This window comes from Rosa rugosa, chromosome 3, assembly GCF_958449725.1.
Source record: "Rosa rugosa chromosome 3, drRosRugo1.1, whole genome shotgun sequence".
In the NCBI taxonomy this organism is placed as follows: domain Eukaryota; kingdom Viridiplantae; phylum Streptophyta; class Magnoliopsida; order Rosales; family Rosaceae; genus Rosa; species Rosa rugosa.
In genome coordinates, this window is record NC_084822.1 from 13,128,948 (window position 1) to 13,152,969 (window position 24,022).

Here is a 24,022-nt window from a genome sequence, read left to right on the forward strand (position 1 = left end):
TCCAAAGGTACGCGGTATCCATTGGCCAATTATGTCTCTTATCATCGTTACACTCCTGCCTACTCCTCTTTTGTGGCTCAGCTCAGTGCCGTCCATGAACCAAATTCCTATTCTGAGGCAGCTGCTGTCCCCGAATGGCAGGATGCCATGAGAGCCGAGTTGGAGGCCTTGCAGGCCAACGGTACATGGACACTCACCACGCTGCCCCCTGGGAAGTCCCCCATTGGTTGTCGATGGGTTTATAAAGTCAAGCACAAGTCTGATGGTTCCATTGAACGATACAAGGCCCGGTTGGTGGCCAAGGGCTTCACGCAGATGGCAGGTATTGACTATCAGGACACCTTTTCTCCTACTGCTAAAATAGTTACAGTTCGTTGTCTACTTGCATTGGCTGCGTCCCGTGGCTGGTCCCTTTCTCAACTCGATGTCAACAATGCCTTCCTCCATGGCAATCTGGATGAAGAGATTTATATGTCTCCACCGCCAGGGCTTCGGAGACAGGGGGAGGAGCATTTGGTTTGTCGGTTGCATAAATCCTTGTATGGTCTAAAACAAGCTTCAAGGCAGTGGTTTTCTAGATTTTCAGAAGTTATTCGATCTGCTGGTTTTGTGCAATCTAGAGCGGACTACTCTCTTTTTACCAGAAGGCAAGGCAAGTCATTTACAGTCTTATTGATATATGTTGATGACATCTTAATTACTGGCAATGATCCTGTGAGTATTGCTGATGTTAAGAATTTTCTGCATAAAACATTTCGTTTGAAAGATCTTGGCTGCGTAAAGTATTTTCTTGGCATTGAGGTTTCTGCATCCAAGAGAGGAATTTTTATTTGTCAGCGCAAGTATGCGTTAGAAATTATAAAAGATGCAGGATTATTGGGCGCTGCCCCTGTTGATACACCCATGGAACGTGGTTTAAAGCTGTCAGATAAGACTGAGTTACTCAAAGATCCAGAGAAGTATAGGCGTTTGGTTGGAAGATTGATCTATCTCACAGTGTCAAGGCCAGATATTACATATCCTGTTCATATATTAAGCAGGTTTATGCATCAGCCTCGAAAAGCCCATTGGGAGGCAGCCTTGCGAGTGGTACGCTACCTCAAGTCAGCTCCTGGTCAAGGCTTATTCTTTTCCTCAAATAGTGATCTTCGGCTACGAGCCTTTTGTGACTCAGATTGGGCCGGGTGTCCACTTACAAGAAGGTCTACTACAGGGTATTGTGTGTTCTTAGGACCTTCTTTAATCTCATGGAGGTCTAAACGTCAGAAAACAGTCTCTCTTTCTTCAGCTGAAGCTGAATATCGTGCTATGACAGGAGCTTGTTGTGAGTTGACTTGGCTACGTTATTTACTTCAAGACTTGGGGATTTTACACCAGGAAACGGCATTGCTTTATTGTGACAACAAGGCTGCTTTACATATAGCAGCAAATCCAGTGTTTCATGAACGTACAAGACATATAGAAATGGATTGTCACTATATCAGGGATAAGATCCAAGATGGTTCAGTGGAGACACGGTTTGTGAGTTCTGGAAATCAATTGGCTGATGTTTTGACTAAAGCTCTTGGCAAGGAAGACTTCATGCTTATGATTCGCAAGTTGGGCGTACAAGATATCCACTCTCCAACTTGAGGGGGAGTGTTAGAAAGTAGAGCAAAATTAGCTTGATATAGCTGTCAACATTCAACACATTCATTGTGTATCATCACAGTTAATTCTATATAATTAGGCATTAATAGGCCACGAATAGTTTTCCTTTTTGTATCCTAGAATCAAGCTATATCTTTGTATATATGATATACAGATCAATACAACAATGATCACTTCCTGAAAATCTGTTTCTGTTGTTTTTCACAGATGAAAGGTAAGATGTAAAGATATCCAGCTGTAACTTCTGATAACATGAAAGAACAGTACAGGACACTACCACAAAATTCAAATGTAGCACAAAGACGAACACAAACTAATTTATTCTAGAATACAGAAGTTAGTGACATACCGATGTGATAAGGGGCCATTGCAAGTATTTGCTTTCAATGCTTTCCATAGCAACATATTCACCTTGAGACAGTTTAAATACTTCCATTTTCCTGTCTGTAACTTTCATTGCTCCATTAGGCTGCCATCCTCCTATATCACCTGTGATCCATCCACTCCAAATGAATCATCAACAAAAATTTTGAAGGCGCCCTCTTGAAAAGAAACCAAACGATTGAGCATCAACCAAAAAAGTACTTCATTTCTAGTATTGTAGACATTTACCTGTACAGAACCACCCATCAATAAGGACTTCTTCAGTTAGATCTTGTCGCTTGTGGTAACCAGAAAACAAGGTTTTTCCTCCTAGGAAAATCTCTCCACATGGCACACTAGAAAGTGCATCATATCCCAGTTCTGGGACCGACTCAAGCCGCGCTTCAATAGTTGTCAGGGGGGCACCAACAGTTCCAATCATAGGATAAACATTGCCAAGGGACGTAAAACACCCACCACAGCTTTCAGAAAGGCCTACACGATTTAACAAACTGATGAAATGTAGTTCTCTGCTTCTGATGTCTTGTGGTAGCTGATTTAGAAACTTGAGGTCATTTGAATGAGTACAAAAAAAGCATTCATACTGACATCTCATAGGTCAAACACATATACCATGAATACTTAACCTTTGTACAATTTTCTTGATCTTCACTATGATTTAACTGATTCAAGTATAATATGTATCTATTCATTATGTTATGCAGTCAACCATACCATATCCTTCTGATAAATTCCTCCACATGCCTGGGCAAAGGTGCAGCACCAGACAACATTATACGAACTTGTCCTCCTAGCTCTTGTTTTATCTATCGCAAATAACACAGTTTATTAGAATGTAACGCATAAGATAGAAGTAATGCATTGTTCGAATGTAAAACCAGATATTTCAAGAATAGAAAGATGAAGGAATAATAACTGACCTTGTCAAAAACAAGCTTGTCCAAGAGACGTGCCGCTTTTGCTTTTGTTAGGCCCTTCTGCAGATTTGCCAACTTGCTGCCATATAAACGTTAGCCATGTATTGGTAATACTTCAACAAAGTTGCTTTGATAAAAATATAAACTATAAAAAAAAAATCTGCAAATAAGCACCTTTCACATGATGATTTTACTCAAAATTGTATTAGTACCCTTAGTTTAATTAGTTGGTAGAAAATCTGTAATTTGATGGCCAACCACAAAGATTTCAGCATAATTTGATCTAATATGGGATCCAACTTCTGCCAATATGAAAATATAAATTTCCCTAGTGGAGGGTTACAGTACAACCCCCATCTTTAATCAATCTGATAAAATTAAGATATGTGGAAGATGCAGTTTGAACCCCTTATCAGTTACCACTAACATCACCAAATAGAAAGCAACTAATTGGTCTAACAAGCTTCATGCAGAATGCCGTCCTCACATGTTTTCTTGGCAAAAGCAACAAATCCTGAAGAATAAACTATAAGTGCTTGCTAAATTGGATTGTATCCACATGATTTAAATTTTTTTCTTAGAAACCTAGCATTTTAAACAGGCAGGGCATATATGTATGGAAACAGATTAAGGATGGCAAATTTCATTTGAGAATGAAAAAATAATTTCATATTGATAATGCTACAAAATTCAAAAAGAAAATAGTCTTGTATTGGCCTTTTCAGTAACAAAACTACTAAGTCTCCATGACCAAAAATGTTCCTTGCTTATTTGCCTCTTACACAAAAATGAGGTACATTTATGCTTTAAAACTGTGCAATAGACCAAACATAGGTACAGACCTGGTGAAAATCCATCACCAGATTGCACCCCAAACAATTCATGCCAAGTTACAGGAGCTATTCTGCCTCTTTTTTTTTTTTTTTTTTTGAAAAGAAACAGCTTTTTATTGAATAAACAAAAAGTGAATTACAAGGAGTCTGCTTTAAAGATCTAAAGAGGGCAGCTAGGGCTATAGGCTTAGCATCTCGTCTATTAATACTAAATGAAAGCTTAGGGGCTTATACGTAGCTGCTTGCTATTTCAAATTAATAGTAATGCAAAAGGAACAGTAAATATGCAGCTATAGGCATTCTGAAGCAAATATGCAACTGCTGGAGATTGAGCAGCAATTATGTGCAAATGGAAGAAGAAGATCATGAAAAAGAATAGTGAGAAGAGGTATTGGGGTTTCATTGTTTTACTGTTGATGTGTTTGTGGATTGATTTAGTAAGAGAGAGTAAGGAACTAAGGTGGAGAAGTTGAGCATAAGGTGAAGAAGGGAGAGGGTATATAACTATATATTAGTGCATAGTTAGGTGAAAGGGAGTCATTTTAAGATGGAAAGACCATGTTATCCAGAACAGAGTAACGTAACTCTTTCTTGGCAAGTAAGAGGAATAAAGAGGTAGGGAGTTTTGCTTGGCAGGGCAGGAAAAATAGAAGGGTATGTGAATGAAGTCAGTGGGGTATGAGTGGGAGAATTATGGTTATGATTCTAAGTGTATTGCTTATTGTTTGGTGCAAACTTTACAGAAGAAGGCTTGTATTTCCTGTCCTCATAATAATATAGGCAGTTACAGTACGACCAATTTCTGCCATACTTTGATTTTATGAGACCCTCTGATATAACATCTCAACAGAAAAGAAATTATGCCTAACTACCATAAGATTTCAGAGTTGACTGTAAATTTCAGATAATCTCCATGTAAATCAATCAAAATCATATGGATGTGCTTAATATAATATTTAGAAATTCGTCCATATCAGAATGAAATGGGGCTGCGATCGTTAACTCTACAATTATCCAATTACACATGACAACATACAACAAAACATAGCAAAAATTATGAAATAGAATTGGAAAACAAAAATTGGGAATCAAATAATCACCTTATAGAGAATGTATGCTTATCGGGTTGAGCATGACTATGATTTGAAGCTAATTGTGGCTGCGGCAGCAGAGGTTGCAAATCCCTAGGTGGATTTTTCTGCTGAGATAGCATAGTAGGAAGATTGTAAAACAAAAATGGGGGGAAAAACCCAGTAGAAGGAAAGCTCGTATTCTAAGCTGGTTAGATACAAAATTACTCTGATTATGAGTATGCGAACAAAACAGCAATGAAATATGACTCGATACCCAAAAATGAAATATGAAATATACCTTGGGATGCAGAGCTCTACAATCTCCATAACCAGGTGAGTAAAAATCCACTACAACCTCTATCACCAGCATTATGCAAAGAATCAATGAGTTCTTAGCAGAATGGATCTCCACCATGTTCAGTTTTAGGGTTTTCTCCCACCATTTCATAGCTTTGCTTACACAGATTGATGCTTGTGCCTGAAACCCTATACATATCCAAAATTTCATGGTTTGCACTCGAAATTGCAACTGCCTTAGAATTCAAAAGAGCAATACTTTTTTTCCCAAATAAGAAATTCACCAAACTTTGACATCCTAGGATTTTGTATCTTATGTGAATATCTGATACAGGTGTTATTACAGCAACACAGTAGGTCAGACCTGTATAAATGCAGGAGGTTTAGACATCCTTTGTTCAAAGGCCTTGGAGTCCCACTTTATTGAAAACTCCAATGCTATGTCAACTGAACCTTCTTCTCCAATGTGGGAGGCTTTGAAGCTATGTTCTCAACAAACTATCATTCAGGAATTCAGTTAGTCAGTTTCAAAGCAGTTAGGGATTCATAAAATTCCATCAAGTGCAGGTCAATAAATAATTACCTTTTGAGTTTCAAATACTCATGGCGTGAATATCTCTACACCAGAACCTAATCAAACTTTTTCCAATGAGTCTTTGCATCTAGTACAAATTTACATGGCATATACTAAAATCAATCAACCATGTGAAACCTGACATTTAGAGAATCTAGTAAACTGAAGTAATGCTATACTGCATCAGCAGCATAATCTGACACTAAGATTAGCAATCCAGGAAACCAAACTAATTAAGCGAAAGTAAGGGCTTTTATTCTTTCTCGCCAACATTTCTAAGGCCCATAAGCGAAAGTATATATCAGCTGTTCAATCCGAAATCAAAAGAGCAGCTGCGTATTAATAGAATAGTAGCATACCTTTGGATGAGGAAATAAATTCAGAAAACGATACAATATAATCAGAAAATAGAAAGACCTTGGAAGTGGCTATCGGACGAGAAAACGTCTACAAGTTCATCAATGAGTTTAGTGAAGTAGATTAGTGCACTAGATCAAGCTTCTAAATTACAAATTTAATATTCCTTTCACTGATGCAATTTTGCACTTATTAGTTACATGGTAAACTAGTTCAACTCTATCCACACATATGGAGAATGCCAACAAAGAGTTGATATTACAAACCAATGTTGAAACTCCAAAGATATCAAAGAAAGGGAGAATTTGAAAATGTAAACCTGTATCCGTGACACTGGTCCATAGACAATGCCATGCTGCATCAGTAATTACAGCTTTTCGTTCTCCAGTTGTGCATCAGTAAATAATTCTTTGCAGTCAGTCCTCTGTTTGGGACGATAATTGTCCCAGAAGTCCTGCAATAGCATTGTTGTTCAGATGTCAGTCCTCCGTTTTGCTATACATGTCAGTTATTATCTCTGAAATGAGGAAATTCTCACAAAAGGAAACGGTACCTTATAAACTTCATCATGAGAAAGTTCACTGGTGAGGTTCTCTGCATGGATTAGCTTCATACACACGTCTTCATTGGGTGGCATTACAAGGTGGACCCCACAGCTTTTTATGGAGGCTGACTTAGATAAGTGTTGAAAAATAATGACTCGACACGTAAAAGGGGGCAATGGACACATAAAACCAACTCGCCACATTACACGGAATGGAATGTAGTGCAGCCACACATGATTCGACTCTGCTGATTCAACTCGCTGTGTGTGGAGATTTGAAACACGTACTTCATTGATGTGAATATGGACCTCAAAATCAGTACGTTGCAGCTTTTGATCAAGAGCAACACAGAGAGCCAATCCTGTGTTCTCCCATTTGAAATTTGCAAGTGTTTCAATACAAAATTCAAACCGTCGATGCCCCTTGGAATCCATTTGACAGCTGAACCACTTTGGAACCTCGCTTCTTGGAACTGGAAATGTAATTGTGAATTTGAATTGCTGAGAAGATAGGAGCCGAGAGAAGAGATCAGCGTCCACCAATACATCATCCTTGTTTGCCATCTGAACCAAATTTTGACAGAGTCTCCAGCAATTAGTCAAGTCCATCTCCTCAATCATTTGTGATTCTTTACGCTCCAAAATGCTCGACAACTTCGAAATTCTTTCCAATGATACGCAATCCCTCACATCCAACCGGATAATACTTGGTCGAAGCTCTGGAATTTCTACGAGCCTCCTGCAGCCTCTCAAATTGAGTTCCCTCAAGTAGCCAATTTTGTTGATGCATTCGGAAAGAGTAACAATGGCGCTTCCTGATAAATCAATTTTACGTGAAGTGGGTGCCCAATTAAGGGACGCAAGGAAATCAGTATTAGATAAAGTGGCGCATCCTCTTGCGGTGAATCGACATAGTGCCAAATTGTGCGGCTCCATTGAACTGCATCCTTTGTCATGTGAAACCTTTGAGTAAGATGGAAGCACTTCAGAGTCCCCCTTATTTGGGAATCTTACAAGTTTTGGGCACTCGTGCAAATGAACGTCCTTCAGATTTTGCAATTCATAAATGCTGCAAGGTAGATCAGTGAGGTTTCCACAATTTGCTAACTCCAAACATTCAAGGTTAATTAGATATCCGATGGATGAATGCAATGCTTTGATGCCAGTGTGGTTTAGACCCAAGGATTTCATGTATTTCATCTCTCCCTCAATTTCAGGGAAACTCTCCAGCCTTGTGCAATAGTCAAGATCAATGGTTTCGAGGGATCTCCAGTTGACTTTTTGAGGTAGCCTCTCCAGGTTAGGGCAGTTTCCAAGATTCAGTGTAACAAGCTTTTCGAGGGATCCAACCGAAGGGTGAACCTCCACTAAACTCGTACACTCACTTAGATCCAGTCCAACAAGCTTTCTGAGGGATCCAACCGAAGGGTGAACCTTCTCTAAACTTCGCCAATAGCTTAGATTCAGAAACTCTAAGTTTGGGCTTCCAGACAGGTCTGGGCTCTGTGCTAGGAATTCACATTCACTCAAATTTAAGGATTTCAGATTTTGCATACCCTGTCATACCAAATAAGAAGAAAAAATCAAATGAAAAATTGGTAAGGTGTAAATATTTTAATAAATGAAACTCCTGAAAATTCATAAATACCTTGAATCCTTCTCCAAAACGTGAGATGCGGCTGCAAGGCATACTAAGTCGAACTAGATTCTTCGTATTAAAATTGGAGGGCAAAGATTTCAATGGACAGTCAGGCCAATCAAGTAACCGCAACTGATTCGGATAATAATCAACCTTTCCACAAAACCGTCCATTGACGTTTATAAAAATTTTAAGATTTCTCATCTTTTTGAAGCATTTAGGACTCAAGCGTATCTCATCTTCTTTTGGCATCTTTACCATCATGCCTTCAATTTTACTTGTTCCCTGGTATGGAAAAGGCAATTGTATTAGCAAAACAAGTACTCAAATAATAAATTGCAACTGTTTGATTTTTAATCTTTCTTTAACAATTGAAAAGAAAATCATAGTACATATTATCCAAATATTGGTTGTCAAATTGGAATAAACAACACACATAGAGAATCACCCTGACCTGATTCCATGTATATATATATAAATCTGAGCATATGAGAACTACTTACCGTGTTTTCTGTTAGAACATCCTGCACATCCTTGTGATGCCACAGTCTGCTTCGCTCACCGGGCTCTGTAGACTCTTTCAAAACTTTAGCTTTTCCCATCTCTTCCAACAAATCATGCATGCAAATTTGACCAGATACATCAACATATATGAGAGCCTTTTCTTCGAGAACTTTAATACTATGCTCGGGGTTAATGCGATCACAACCTTCAAGTATTTGTATCACATCATTTGTATTCCAACCTCTGAAGAAACAAGCAATGTCGAGGAAAACTTTTTGCACTGTATCTTGCAGTCCATCATAACTGATTATGAGAATATCTTGAATGTGCCTAGGAGGATTCTTTTTAAAACCATCTAACATAGCTTGCCATTTATGTATATAGGTATCACATAGATATGAACCTAAAACTTCCAGTGCAAGTGGAATGCCTTGAGCATATTTAACAACAGTAGTAACTGACAGTTTCTCATTATCATCTAAATTCTTATTATCCTTGAAGGCATTTGAACTGAAGAGCTCAAGAGCTTCATAATGACCTAGTTCATGAACCTTGTATATTGGTTTCACTTGATGAGCAATCAACAAATGCTTATCTCTTGTTGTTATGATAACTCTGCTATCGTGAGCAAACCAATCAGTTCTTCCAGCTAATTTCTCTAACTGGTCCAAATTATCCACATCGTCAATAATTAAGAGAATCCTTTTATTTCTCAACCTTTCACGCAACAAAGTGATTCCTTCATGAATGTTGTATATTTTCAATTCTTTCTGCCCCACAATCTTAGACAAAAGAATATTTTGTAGGTTGACTAAACCTCCCTGTTGCTCTGAACCTTCTCTAACATTTGCCAAAAAGCAGCTACCATCAAACTTATGGGCAATTGTATTGTGAACAGCTTTAGCAATTGTTGTCTTCCCTATTCCCCCAATTCCCCATATTCCTACCATGCGTACATCACTTCCGCCAACATCTAACATTTCAAGTATATGTTCTACCCGAGAGTCTAGCCCAACTTGGCACTTTGGCATATCCAAATAGATAGGTTCTTTTACTTGTGCGGTAATCTCTTCAACAATTTTATCAATAAATTCATATTCATACCTGCCGTGTTAAAATCAAATGAAACATTTAATAAAATAAACCTTGCTACTTCGGAAAAGAACAGTATTGTATAATAATCACACACCAATAGAACAACATAAAACTTTTACTAGATTAAGTGCATGCATAATATACCCGCCCGAGAAATGCCACCCAGATAAATTTGCTGCTTCTGAAAGAGCTGCTCTCCATCTTAACACCTTGTCCATGTCATCCTTGAATCTGCGTTCATGCTCTGCAACTGCCTCACCAAATTTGCCTCTTTGGTGTCTTACGTCCGATGGATCCACTTTGTAAAAGATTGGCCGAACCATTTGGTTATTTGATCTTCTACATCCAAGGATATGAACTAGTTCATCCAAACACCACTTTGAGGATGCATAGTTTTCGGAGAAGACGATGAGGGAGAGCTTTGATCCTTCAATGGCTCGGAGAAGTGCTTGTGATATTTCCTCTCCTCTTGTAAGCTCATCATCTATGAAGGTGTTGATCCTGTTAAGAACCAAACACCTGTACAAATGACCTGTGAAAGCGGAGCGAGTATCCTCACCCCTGAAACTCAGAAACACATCGTGTGTGTATGAACGGGTGGAAAAAGGAACAGAAGAGAATGAGGAAGAAGCTCTCAATTGGTTGGCCATTAGATCTGAGGAGTGGTTTAATTGCTGGTGAAATGAAGAAGGGGCTCTCAATAGGCACGCACTGATCACAGTTTTCAACTTCTTTTTGTTTTTTTAATTTTTGCCTCTAGACAAAGTGGACTGATGAGTCACGTGACCACCGAATGGGTGGAAGTGACCGACCAACCAGCTCTTGATTAGTTGATTTAGATTTTAGGAATATTAACCTTATCTTGTAGAGAAAGATATTAACCTTATCTTGTAAAAAAAGAATAAAAGATAAACAATTTGTTTATACATAAAGAAGTAGCCGTTACAAGGTTGTTCAAACTTGCCTCCTGGACCTTGCCGAGCTGCTCAGTTTGCTTTCATCAAGTTTATCAGATAGTTCTTCTTTGCTATTGTATTCAGTCCTGAGCTTGAATGCTTTAATTTCATCCAGCTCTACATAAACGCTATACATGTTCTTCTGCATTCAACAGTATTGTTTATTCCAAAAAGACAAACTCAAATCTGCAGGCATAACAAAACTTTAATGTACACATATAATGACCACTTCTATCGAATTGCAAGGACAATTTAGTAACACAACAAAACAATACACCTATCACTTCTGCATTTACCAAAATCTGACTTATATGCCTTTTTAAACAGAAAAACATCATCAGATGCATAAAATTAACCAACAGCTCAAGCATACACAGCTGAATCTATTTAACCATACCAGCCACGGGGCCAAGAAGAAGCAGATTCTAATATGTCATACCGACTCTTACAGTTCAATGTCTCAAAATTAAACTAAATCAGTGAGCTTGATATATATACTACTACCAGTGCTATTTGACAACCTGGAATCAAGGTTCATAACACTACATTTGAACATTATTTGACCATACATATGCAAAATAACATAAATCCACTCCATTCTTCAGCATTTAGTGGTCTTCAGACCTAGCAACTCTCATAATAAGGTACTCAATTTCCAAGTTTCAACAAAAAATAAAGCATCAAGGACTAAGGAAAATCAGAGGAACTCATGCATTTTGTTGCATTTTTTAATTTATTCAACCAAATTGAAGCTATGACGGATGATGGAAAACAAACTTCTTCCTCTTCCTCTTCTTCTAACTATGATGTCTCTCTCTCTCTCCATCTTCTTTCGAAACATGACAAGCTCCCAAATCTGAAAGAACACAGCTACTGAAGGTCTTAGCCAATTACGCAGACAGGAGATAAGAGAGCTGTTGTGGCAGAAAGAGGATTCAACCGCCCTTGGGCCAAGGTAGCTGTCACAAACCTGATGCAGTAAAAGAACACTTTCCCAGCCTTTTTCTTGTTCTACATTTTTGTAAGAAGAGACACTTCCAGGTGATACATCTAATCTTGTAAATGTCTAATACAACTGCAAACACGAATAAGCAGGTGTAAACAGCCAGAAACTATCTCCCTACTTCATCAAATAACCCATATAGAACATTGTCACATTGGTACATTATCATTCTGTTTCTTTCCCTCTTGATAATTTAGCAAGTAATTAAATATTCTTTCCATAGATGATAATATCATGGTGTCATGTAGAGTCAAAAACATATTGATTCATAATTATTTGGAAACCAAAAGCAATCAATTGCCCTCGAACATGAAAATACATAATGATTAAGCATAGGAACCACATGTTTACAGCATCGGAGTTTTACTGCCGAACATTGTGAGTAGCAAAAAGAAGTGTCTTTGCTTCATCTACATATCTCAGCCTTATTTAGCACGTAAGTTATGAAAGGTATATCAGATCAGGATTCAATTTCAATTAGAACAGAGAGACCCAGAGCTTTGCATCAAAACTTTAAATGATTACAGGCCTGGGATTTGGTGGGAAAAAGATGAGAGCCATGAGCTAGAAGACACATCATTGGACTCAATATGGTTAGAAGAGAGGAGATACTACGAGGTCAAAGGGCACATCAGAGCTTAAATTAGAGAAAAGAATTGGTTTACTTTATCCATTGCATGCATAATTCTAATGCAAAGCTGCAGAACACATAAAGCTCTTGCAGATTAATCATTCTTCTGCTCAAATGATACAGTGAAATATGCTGATCGATTAACAAAAGATGCACAACTCTATTTCTATACAATTTCATTTTTGATGTGTCGTTGTTGGAAGTGATAAACTTTTTGGGACTAAATATTGCCTCTTACATGCATTGCAAGTTCTCAATATATTTTCAAATGTTCTATGTTCAGTGATGACGCCAATTTGTCTTATTTCTGCACCTTAATTGTGAACTTAAAAGAAAAATGGTCCAAAAGGAATAGCAAATATGCAGCTATAAGCAATCTGAAGCAAATATGCAACTGCTGGAGATTGAGCAGAAATTATGTGCAAATGGAAGAAGAAGATCACGAAAAAGAATAATGAGGAGGTATTGGGGTGTCATTGTTTTACTGTTGATGTGTTTGTGGATTGGTTTAGTGAGAGAGTAAGGTACTAAGGTGGAGAAGTTGAACATAAGGTGAAGAAGGGGGGAGGGTATATATTAGTGCATAGTTAGGTGAAAGGGAGTCATTTTAAGGTGGAAAGACCATGTCATTGAGAACACAATATAACTCTTTCTTGGCAAGTAAGAGGAATAGAGAGGTAGGGAGTTCTGCTTGGCAGGGAAGGAAAATAGAAGGATATGGGAATGAAGTCAGTGGGGTACGAGTGGGAGAATGATGGTTATGATTGAAGTGTATTGCTTATTGCTTGGTGCAAACTTTACAGAAGAAGGCTTGTAATTCAAGTCCTCATAATATAGGCAGTTACTTTGATTTTATGAGACCCTCTGATATAACATCTCAACAGAAAAGAAATTATGCCTAGCTACCATAAGATTTCAAAGCCAACTGTAAATTTCAGATAATCTCAATGTAAATCAATCAAAATCATATGGATGTGCTTAATATCGTAATTAGAAGTACCTCCATTCCAGAATGAAATGGGGCTGTGATCATTAACTCTACAATTATCCAATTACACATGACAACATACAACTAAACCTAGAAATAGAATCGGAAAACACAAATTGGAAATCAAATAATCACCTTGTAGAGAATGGATGCTTATCGGCTTGATAAATTTGAAGCTAGTTGTGGCTGTGGCGGCGGAGGTTGCAAATCCCTAGATGGGTTTTTCTGCTGAGATAGCATAGCAGGAAGATTGTAATGGAAGATTGCCTCTGACATATTCTCTGAAGATGAAAGATGATATAATTTTTATATTGCTTTTCTTTACTCATGATTTATTTTTTATATTGCTCAAATTACTTTGGTAAAACAAGATCTTATATGAGATAAACAGTGTTAAGAAATTACCAACTGAAAGAATTCCTCCCACGAAAAGCAAGATACCCCCAGATCTTCTGTCTTTGGGTGCTAGAAACATTTGTGAAGCTGACAACTTGGACCTCGAATTTCAAGTATCTAAGGAAATAGTATATGACCTACCTTTTATATGCGCAGAACAGTTTGGAAAGCATGATCAAATCTGCAGAAAGAATTACTACCCAAGGATCTTAGAAAACATGAAAGGAGAGGGGAATAAATTTTATATAAATGGAGTACCACAATAGGAAGAAACCAATATAACAATCAAAGGGTCAAAACATACAAGGCAAGTTGGTCTTTGTATTTAATTATATCATGTTTACTACAACAAAATTGGATTGTGAAGGTTCTAGTACCGAAATATAATACATCACTGGCTTCAAAAATATATCTAGTTATGATAATGACATAATAGTTTGGAAAATAACTCACAGCAGGGATTTTGTTCTCTTGAACAAAAGCTATTGAAACTTCAGCGTGGTTGATGATGAACTTAACTGCATTAGCACCTGCAACATAAGCAAGAAAAATCAGTCAAATAAATTTCAAGATAAACTCAAAATGCACAGTCCAATATTCTCCCTGAACCCACGACAGGTTAACTCCCATAGAATTGAAACACTGTTTGGCAAGTTTGGTCGCTACTGAACTTCTTTCTTTGTGGCTGGCTTTCAAACACATGGTACTGTTCAGTAGTTTCCAAACTAAAGTTGTTGCCGAGAGTTCGATAGGCAACTACCAAGCATTGAGTAGCCAGTCACTGAGTTCGATTTACAAAAGATGGTGAATTGGTATATTTTGGAAAGGTAAAAGTCAAGACCATTTAGAATTGCCTTCATTTACTCAGAAGCAAAGCACCATCACTGAAGTTCACTAACTGTAACTGGAAAGGAAAACATGCATGATGCACTGAGAATTATTGAAAAAGAAAAGGACCAAAGCACCAATACACAATTCCTTATCCTCCCTGTGTTCTTTCAAAAACACCAAAGGCAAAAAAATCCAGTCCCAACCTCCAAATTTCCTTTCCAAAGCACCAATTCAAACAAACCAACAAGTGCAAGAATTTAAAAGAAGAAGAGATAAAAAAAACAAGAGTGAAGAAGTGCTTTGATTACCAGACCGCGATGAAATGCGAGGTGCTTTCCCTTCAATGGCACGTGCAAAGAAAAAACAAGAACCAAGCTTTGAGTGTGAATGTGTGATCGCCTTTTTTTGCTATTGAAGAACAATAACAACGCACACCACTTGTTCGATAAAATGCGGCAGCAAATTCGGACACCCAGAGTGAACAAGGACGCTCCTTAATAAGCGGCAAATTCTCCTGAGAGGATCTTTTCAGTTTTGGGCCTTGCCAAATTTGGGCTTTTGTGGCGGCTGTCCATTTTAAAATCTGGTGCCCGAAAAGAAAAAAAAATCTTGCACGTCTCCGGGTTTTAGATGAGAAAATTGAGACTTGCAGTTCACTCAATACATTGAGGGTTTCCACAACAAATTTGGGGCTGAGAAAACTTTAGGGATCGAGGATCATGACTCACAAGGAAACAGAAAGGAAGCCCATTTCAAAATTTGGGCCCATTTGAAGAGTTCAGCCAAAGCATGAAGCCACGAGTGTCCAAATCAAACTACCCGAGCTTTGGTTTCATTAAAAAATAAAAAATAAAAGGGTTCTTAACCCAAAGCACCAAAATCAACAAAAAATGTCTCACTTACCCCAGCAACAAATTTTTATTCTCACTAACCCAAAATGAAGCAAAATGACAATTTTAACCTTAATCTAATTAATAAATTACACTTGATGCCACTCTCCTCTCTCTCTCTCTCTCTCTCTCTCTCTCTCTCTCTCTCTCTCTCTCTCTCTCTCTCTCTCTCTCTCTCTCTCTCTCTCTCTCTCTCTCTCTCTCTCTCTCTCTCTCTCTCTCCTTCAAAATCCGATTCCGGTCTCTCCCCTCCAAATTCCGATTCCACCTCCTCGAATAGCGCCTTCTCTCTAATTCGAATCAGATCTGGTGAGTCGAGGAGTGCATCTGGAATTTTGATCCTCCGATCTCCGGTGAGTCGAGGAGCTGCATTAGACAGCTTCAAAGCCTTCCCTGCCGGCGGCGACCGCGATGTTGACGCAGTTGACTCCACAGCCACACGACTCTTCTGTTCGTCGCAGGTCTGGGATCTGAGCCTTGCATCCAGGTTCTGGGGGAGGCCGGAGCCAACCTCGATCACAAGGATGAGCCTCTTTCGCCTCAATTCCATGGCAGCCCACCGCAGAACAATAATCTCCGGTGAGATTTGGGTCCGATTTCAGGAATTTTGGAAGTAGGGATCCCCGGTCTCTTCATGTCCGGCCAGCTCAACTGTGGGCTAGTGGTGTGGTTTAGATAGTCCCCGAACCAGTCTCCTCCTTGAACATCGAAAAGTTGTGCTCGGCTTCGAGATTATGTTCGAAAGAAGAAGAAGGAGAAAGAGAAGCTGCAGCCGCCCAAATCATTTTTTTTACAGGTGAGAGACATCGGCGGTGAGCTCCAGTGGTTTTTGTCCGGCTCTTAACTTGGGTGGCCAGAGTATTTTCTGGGTGCCCAAATCAAATTTTTTTTTAAGTAATGGGACAGAAGGAATGAAAAAAAATTGAATGTCTATTGGGGGGCAATAGACGTTTTAAATTGATGTAATCTCTCGTTTTTTTTTCTTTAATCAAAGTTTTATTTGTGTAATTTTAAGAAGATTAGTTCCCATTTCGGTAATTGAAAAGTCTATTGGGGGCCAATAGACGTTTTAAATTGATGTAATTTCTCGTTTTTTTTCTTTAATCAAAGTTTTATTTGTGTAATTTTAAGAAGATTAGTTCCCATTTCGGTAATCGAAAAGTCTATTGGGGGGCAATACATGGTTGATAGTTGTCTATTGGGAGGCAATAGACGTCTATTGGGAGGCAATAGACGTCTATTAGGGGGTAATAGACTATTGGGGCAATAGAAGTCTATTGGGGGGCAATAGAGGTCTATTGCCCCTCTATTAGGGGCAATAGATGTCTATTGGGGTCAAAAAAAATCTTTCCGGTGACATTTTCAGCAAATTCCTGTGGGCGGCGGCCGGTCACCGGAATCCGGCGAAAGTTGGCCGGATTCCCGGGACCGGTGACCGGGCTCCGGCGAAGTCTCCTATGGTTTCTCTCTCTTCGATTCTCTCTCTCTCTCTAAGTAATAAATGGGTGAGGGTAAAATGGTATTAAAAAAAATTAAAAAAAAAAAAATCTTAAAGGGGTATTAGGGAATACCTCCTTAGAGTGTTTTGGGTAAGAGGGAATTAAAAAAACTTAATGGGGTAAGTGGGGAAAAAATCTCTAAAAATGAGGTAAATGGACAAAAACCCTAATAAAAAAATAAAAATTCTTCCAAACTTAAAATGAAAATCTTTTAGTGCAAAATCAAAAAATCTCAAATACCTAAAAATAACTTTGAAATACAATGGTTTTATCCCTTCACAAGGTATGCAAGCAATCCGGATTTATATCTTGATGCGTCCACAACTTAAACCGAACCACTAGTTCTTTCAAAACCAAATTCACCCAAATACCTAACTAAAATATCTTGACATGTCATGTATCTATCGAAACCCCAGAGCAACAAACTCTGGAACTACGAGTGGCTTGATCCCTCCCAAGGTACGTAGGCAACCTGTAAAACAACCTACATGCAACAGCAAGTTTTCACAAACACACACATCTCTATTTATTAGGTTTGTATTTCATAATCAAAGGGTTTTCCCTTGAAGCAAAGGGATTGTAATTAAGAGATTTTCTTATCTTGAATGGGTTGAATCTAATATAATAAAAACTTTATTTTCGTCAATAAAATAGAACGAAATTGTGTTGGGTATGTTTAATTACATTTTTTGCTCAACATCAAGGGTGTCATAAACTGGGAAGTAATCGGTAAAGCAATAACTCTTGAGGCACCAATTGAGCCCCGCAACCGCAAGAGATTGTGCTTGTACGATGATGTTTTCGATGTTTAACACAAGGCAGAGTGAGTAAAATACACAATACCATGTATTTAAACATAATTTTGAGTTTTTATCACAAACAGTCTTTAAAGTTTGGGTCATCGACACTTTGGTTTTTAACATTTTAAAACTATCACATTGGTATCTCAAATTAATCTTCCACATAAATTTATTAACCCTCCATTAATAGCACTGCTAACTAATTACTTTTCGTTTTGCATGTACTAGTACTATTTATCCTCCTTTTTTTTTTCCCTAATTTTTAGTTAATTGTTATCTCGATCAAGACGGTGATAGATCTGTGATGGGGAGAGAGAGAGGGCAAGATGAAAATGTTCTTGGCAAAAAGAAGTTGACGATGTTACTAAATGAGGGTATTAAAAGTATGTTAGAGATTAATTTTAAGGTACCAAAGTAATAGTTTTAGAATGTCAGGAATCAAACTGTCGAATAACCCAAACTTTGAAGATTGTTAGTGACATTTACTCTTTAAATTTTACTCTCAATAAGGATGAAATCCGGAATAAAGAAAAATTTGGGTTCTTGACCAAATGCCCAAATTTAGCCTAAGAGAAACTCAATTACTCCACTAAAGAGATTTTTGTACTCACTTACCCCATTTAAAATTAAAAAGACATTTTTAGACACCTAAAATTTAAAAATTACAAACTTCTCTCTCCCGCGATGGCTTCCCACTTCTCTCTCTCAGCCGTCTCTCTTCTCACCCTCCTCCACGCAACCGCCTCGCCGGACAACACCTCCAACGTCATCGGCGCAACCAATTCCTCCTCCACCGGAGCGCGTGGCCTCCTATCCTCCCTCGGCCTCTCCTCGCTCCGCCTCGACGTCTCCGACCCCAATTTCACCTCGTCCCAATTCTAATCTCCCCTTCAGCGGTGGAGGGGGGGCATGGAAAGGAAGAGTAGGCCACCGGAGACTTGAATCAAATGGGAACTGGTTATTTACTGCAGTCCAGCTCCGGTGCCATCCCGGCAAGCCACCACAGTCAGATTCCGGCGAATTTTCAGATGCTGTCTAATTCCAAGATCGGTGGCTGGTCAAGATCAAAGAGGACGATCCGGTGAGCATTTTCTCTGCTGCACTCTCAGCCTTCTTTGTTTCTTCGATTCTGTAATGCTTTTTGTTTGGTTCTGGGGTTGTACTAGTTCTTTAGGGATCCAAGAGTTCTGAAGCTTTGTTGTTCTTGATCGAATTTGCGGTTGATAATGTATTTACTCTGTGATTACGTAGTGGATTAGCTTGAGATTTATTTCTTAGTGTTGGATTCAGTGCTTTCATTTGGGAGATTAGAAAATGTGAGGTAGAAGAATTGTTGTAAAATTTAGAATCTTGATTCATGTTCCTGGGAAATTAGCAATGTTCAAGTCTGTGGAGAAGAGATGGACTATAATTAAATTTCCTTTCATTATATTACTTGTTAGTGTGATGCAAATGGTTATTTGTGGAACTGATTGCATGGTTTTGTTGACTTGATTTTCTAGAAGTTAGCCACAATGATGCTTCTGTGATATGCTCAAACCTTAACCCAATGAAATGATGTGTTGCAGGAGATCTATAGGAATAGGTATTCAGACTGAGCAAAGTAGGCCAGGTCATCGATGGTAATGACTTGTCTACAGCTAGTGCAGTTCTCGGGGTACTGGGTTAAGAAAGCCAATGTAGCTTTGAATAAGGTCCCTCCTTTACAAGTGTGTTCTTTAATTCTAAACAATATGAATTGGCATAGAGAACCTCAATGATCAAACTTTATATCAGTAACTATCATCTCTATCTGTTTTTGTTCTGTTTGAATATAAATGTATAGCTTTTTGATTGTTTTCTGTGTACATTCTCAACAGTTGAAATCGTTTTACCTGAAATAAAATTATTATTGGTATTAATGGGGAGCAATAAAAAGTTTATTGGGTATTAATGGGGGACAATAAAATGTTTATTGGATATTAATAGAGGGCAATAAAAAGTTTATTCGGGGGCAATAAAATAGGATGCGGGACTCCGGTCACCTGTCTGGAGGTTGCCGAAAGTTCGCAAAGAGGACGCCGGAGACTTTTATTAACCCCCAATAAATTTTTATTGGGGGGCAATAAAAAGTTTATTGGGGAGAAATTAAAAATTTATTAGGGGGCAATAAAAACTGTTAGGAGGCAATAAAAAGTTTATCGGGGGGGGGGGGGGGGGGGGATTAAAACAGGACACCGGTCGCGGATTTCGGCGGCCGGAGTTCGGTGAAGTCTCTCTCTCTCTAAGTGACAAATGGAGAGAGGGAAAAATTGTCCCAAAAATAAACAAAAATTAATAAAAAATAACTTAATTGGGTATTAAGGCAAAAAATATGTAATTTGTTGGGTAGTGGGCAATCTTATAAGATGTTTGGGTAAATGGGGTTAGTGTAGCTCAAATTTGGGTAAATGGACATTTTCCCGAAAAATTAACTACTTGCAATTTTATTTTGATAAGGAGTTTTCTTTGTTAACACTGAACCCTTTTTCATTTCAGGGAACAAATGAAATTGAAGGCATCATCATGTCTCCCGCACAACTGGGGGCCACATTCAAGGTATTCTAGCTTATTTCTTGAAGATGAACTTTCGAAATGAGATTATATAATTCTAATAAGTCCCAGTCATTTATTTTTCTTGTTTTACTTGACAACGCCAGAGTTGCAAATGTCTGAAATATATGAACTTAGAAAGCTGCTCATAACAGTATATGTGTATATGCTCGAACTTAAGAACACAAACATACCTGGAGCTGCAGCCATTGTGGAAGATGACAAAGTTGGTCTTCCTGATTTTATGCACTTGGTTAATTCTCCTCTGAGCTATCCTTGATGAGAGTTCTCTAATGGGCAGAGCAATGTATTCTCAGGTGCAGGTAATGATAGCTAGAGCAGGCCAAGTGGTTCCTTATATAGGCCAACGAGTCTAGGTACCTTACCATAAAGGTTTCCTATACCGATTAGCAAAAGGAACAACATTCCTGATTCATGTACATAACCTAATGCAGTGAGGTATGATCAATCATGTAAGTTTGCTCAATGAACTGGGAATCCTAATTGAAATATCAATGACTAGTCTGATTGCTTGTTCTACATCAAGAGTAGCAAGTTGCTTGTTCTTTAAGTTGACATTCATAAGTCCAAATATTCTTACAAGATGAGCACTTCAGCTGTGTGCTGCTGGAGCTCACTTTTGTCTTTCCGTTTTCCATGTGTTGGGGGCAGATTGTATTTTGACATTGTGCGTATTTCTATATCAATAGTTTTGTTCTTTTTGGGTTAGTTCAGCAAGCCTTCCTACTCCAGAGCATTTATCATGGCAAAATTGTAACATGTATTATTTGAAAGGAGCAAAAGTCGGGGTTATCCAAGCAGAGTGAATTGGTGAGAATAGATGATGTATCTTACAAGTTACAACTTATGAAGTTATGCCGATGGAGATAATTTTCACTGGAGAATATGACAGGCTAATGGAGAGAATCGAGAGATGATACTCTGGGTTTTGAATTCTATACTAGATTTTTCTCAGATTTTATTATGTCACGCATTCTTCAAAATTTTCTCAAAATTTTCAAAAATGGTCAGAAATTTTATTTCTTACTATCCAATCGTCAGAAGTTATAGTTCTTTCTACACATCAAAGAAAATGGTCTGTTCAAGTTTCTACTCATATTTTGATGATTCAGATAGTAAGAAATATAACTTCTGACCATTCTTTCTACACATCAAAGAAAATGAAGTATGCTCAAGTTTCTACTCATATTTTGAAGATTCAGTAGAAAGAACAGAAAATTTTCTCACGCATTCTTCAAGGACCCTCTACGTGATTGTTTGGGAAATGTATTGTAAAAAAGTGGATTAATGTATATCTGTTGAAGAGAACTATAAACTTACATTTGCAAAGGAAAAACAAAAACAAAGATACGAACACATTTGAAAGAATATCCACATCTTTTTGCAAATAAGTGCAGAGCACGCTCTGACTTGAGTGACAAGCCGATAGTTTATTCTTTTCTTCACCCCCAACATTAAAAGTAAATAAAATTACAGAGGCACACAGCAAACTAAATCGGTAGTTTGTTCTTTTCTTGACCCCCATCCCCCAACATTAAAAGTAAATAAAATTACAGAGCCACGCCGCAAACTAAATCAGTTGGCAGAGGAAATCTCCCGACCTTGAAAACATAAAACAAACAAAAATGCAGCTGAATTAGAGAAACAAAATCTACAACCAGCAAGCATAGCAAGAAACCAAGCAGCAAGGCAGGACGAATCAGTAAAGCAAGTAACAATTCATGCATCCAAACAAGCCCCAAGAAGCCTTAGTCAGGAATGCCATGCGAGTCACCAAAAATAGCAGGCACCAAAAAAAATTAATGATCACAAATGCTGGAACTAGGAAATAACTTGGAGATTATTCTCAGAAGTAAATGCAATTGGTTTTCCACCTTCAAGGTCGTCATCATCATCATCTTTCATAATCATGACTACCTATTGACCAATACATTCACCAAACCTTTATGGGAAGTCCCTATCTTCATGGACCGTGACCTCCATGTATAGAGGGTTTACATCCTATCATTGTGGCATTACTAGGAGCACCATGCAGCATCTGAGGAATGCCACTACACTGCTATAAAGACTCAAAAATAACTCATCTACTAAGAAGGCAGCAGTAGTCAGGATGCATAAACGAGATTTTAACAAATGGAGTTACTGCAGCCACACACGACATTTGATAATAGCTGATGACTCAATAATTTCAGCAGCTGCACAGACAGTGGGACAGGTGGACAGCCAATCTTGCATGTACTCTCTCATTTGAAAGTTCTGAGAGATCACTCTCCATGTCAAAGTGATTTTCCCCAGAATCTGGAAACTGTACGAATGCATTCCATGTCAGATGACTAGATCAGTACGATAGTACCTGCATGCATGAAATTAGCAACAAGGAGTTCATCCTTCAGACAATTGTAGACATACTAGCTGTTTCTTACTATTTACCTCATCCAAAATTCATATTTTGCCCCTGGTTTTGACACTATGATCTAAAGTCATCGGTCAAATGATGTTCAGCTACCTGTCCTGTCCACCAAAGTCACCACAGCAGCAAGAAACGACTCAAAGTTGTTCCCGGAAACCTGAATCGGCCAACCAGAGAAAGTTAAGATATAAACAGGCTTCAAAACACAAAACAGGAACTAATTTGTACAAATCAAATGTTTGTGCAAAGATCAACTATACAAACTCATCCACTGAGGAACGTAGACCAAATGTGGGGCTATCCTACTTTCTATAGAAACTTACCAACATAACTGCATATCCTTTTCAAACCAGATACTGTATTGGATTTCATTTTATGCTTTTTTCGTTTCACTTGCTCAGTGATTAATATGAGTACATGCAGTGGTGGTGAAAGCGTACTTTTATATCCTCTTGTTAATGCTACAGATCAGTGATGTTGCCACTTGACTGAGGTTTGTACAATAATTATTCTAGATGTGTATATTCGTGTATACTTTTTTTTAAGCCTTAGCTTTTGACTATTTAATGAGGGAATAACAGGTTGTGAAGAACAGATAGAGACATCCCCAATACAAAAAGGGAAGTTTGATTGATTTGTAATCTTTAATAAAACACCTAATTGGTATTATGTCATTGCAAATTAATGACCAGTCCTTTGCCAACAAAAATGAGTTCTTGGAGAGAAAAGTATAAAGAAATTACCAACTAAGAAAATTCCACCCAATAAAAGCAAGATTGGAGTCCAGAGAAGAGATTAGAGTCCACCTCATCATCTTCCTTCTTTGCCATCTGAACCAAATTTTGAAGCTGCTTTTAACAACTCAAACCCTCGAAGCTGCAATTTAAATGTCTTTTAAGTCAGATGACTAATTAATCAACATAGCATGAATTTAGGAACAGCAATGGAGCACATACTGGCTCTTTCTGACCCGTAATATTAAGCTCATCCAAAATGTAATTTCTTGCTCTCAGGTTTTGACACAATGATTTGTAATCATCAGTCAAATGATGCTCAGCTGCTCAGTGCCTTTCTGCCATGAACAACCACAGCAACAAGAAATGACTCAAAGCCGTTCCCATAAACCCATATCTGCTGACCAGATGAAAGTTAAGATGTA

The 24,022-nt window shown here is 38.1% G+C and overlaps 2 protein-coding genes and 1 long non-coding RNA gene across 3 annotated transcripts in view; 1 reads left to right on the plus strand and 2 right to left on the minus strand.

The window, feature by feature from the left end:
• LOC133736083 (probable CoA ligase CCL6) overlaps positions 1-24,022 on the minus strand; it is a 30,723-nt gene that overhangs the window by 3,616 nt on the left and 3,085 nt on the right. Inside the window, exons 2-8 of the mRNA XM_062163518.1 lie at positions 5,519-5,652; positions 5,156-5,373; positions 4,885-4,985; positions 2,955-3,030; positions 2,749-2,840; positions 2,263-2,525; positions 2,000-2,139 (exon numbers count right to left, since the gene is read on the minus strand). Of these exons, the coding sequence (XP_062019502.1) occupies positions 2,000-2,139; positions 2,263-2,525; positions 2,749-2,840; positions 2,955-3,030; positions 4,885-4,985; positions 5,156-5,365 (882 nt within the window). The 5' untranslated portion in view covers positions 5,366-5,373; positions 5,519-5,652. The remainder of the gene's footprint in view (positions 1-1,999; positions 2,140-2,262; positions 2,526-2,748; positions 2,841-2,954; positions 3,031-4,884; positions 4,986-5,155; positions 5,374-5,518; positions 5,653-24,022) is intronic.
• Positions 6,861-10,566, minus strand: LOC133737260 (disease resistance protein RPV1-like; the record flags this gene model as incomplete). Its single annotated transcript, XM_062164858.1, has 4 exons — positions 10,012-10,566; positions 8,772-9,876; positions 8,278-8,553; positions 6,861-8,186 (listed from the first exon to the last, which is right to left on the minus strand). Coding segments are annotated over exons 1-4 (3,213 nt in total), but the record flags the coding sequence as incomplete, so codon positions are not given.
• On the plus strand, positions 18,578-21,077 carry LOC133735567 (uncharacterized). Its single transcript, XR_009859132.1, has 4 exons — positions 18,578-18,942; positions 19,430-19,555; positions 20,379-20,438; positions 20,540-21,077. It is a non-coding gene; the product is annotated as an uncharacterized LOC133735567 (long non-coding RNA).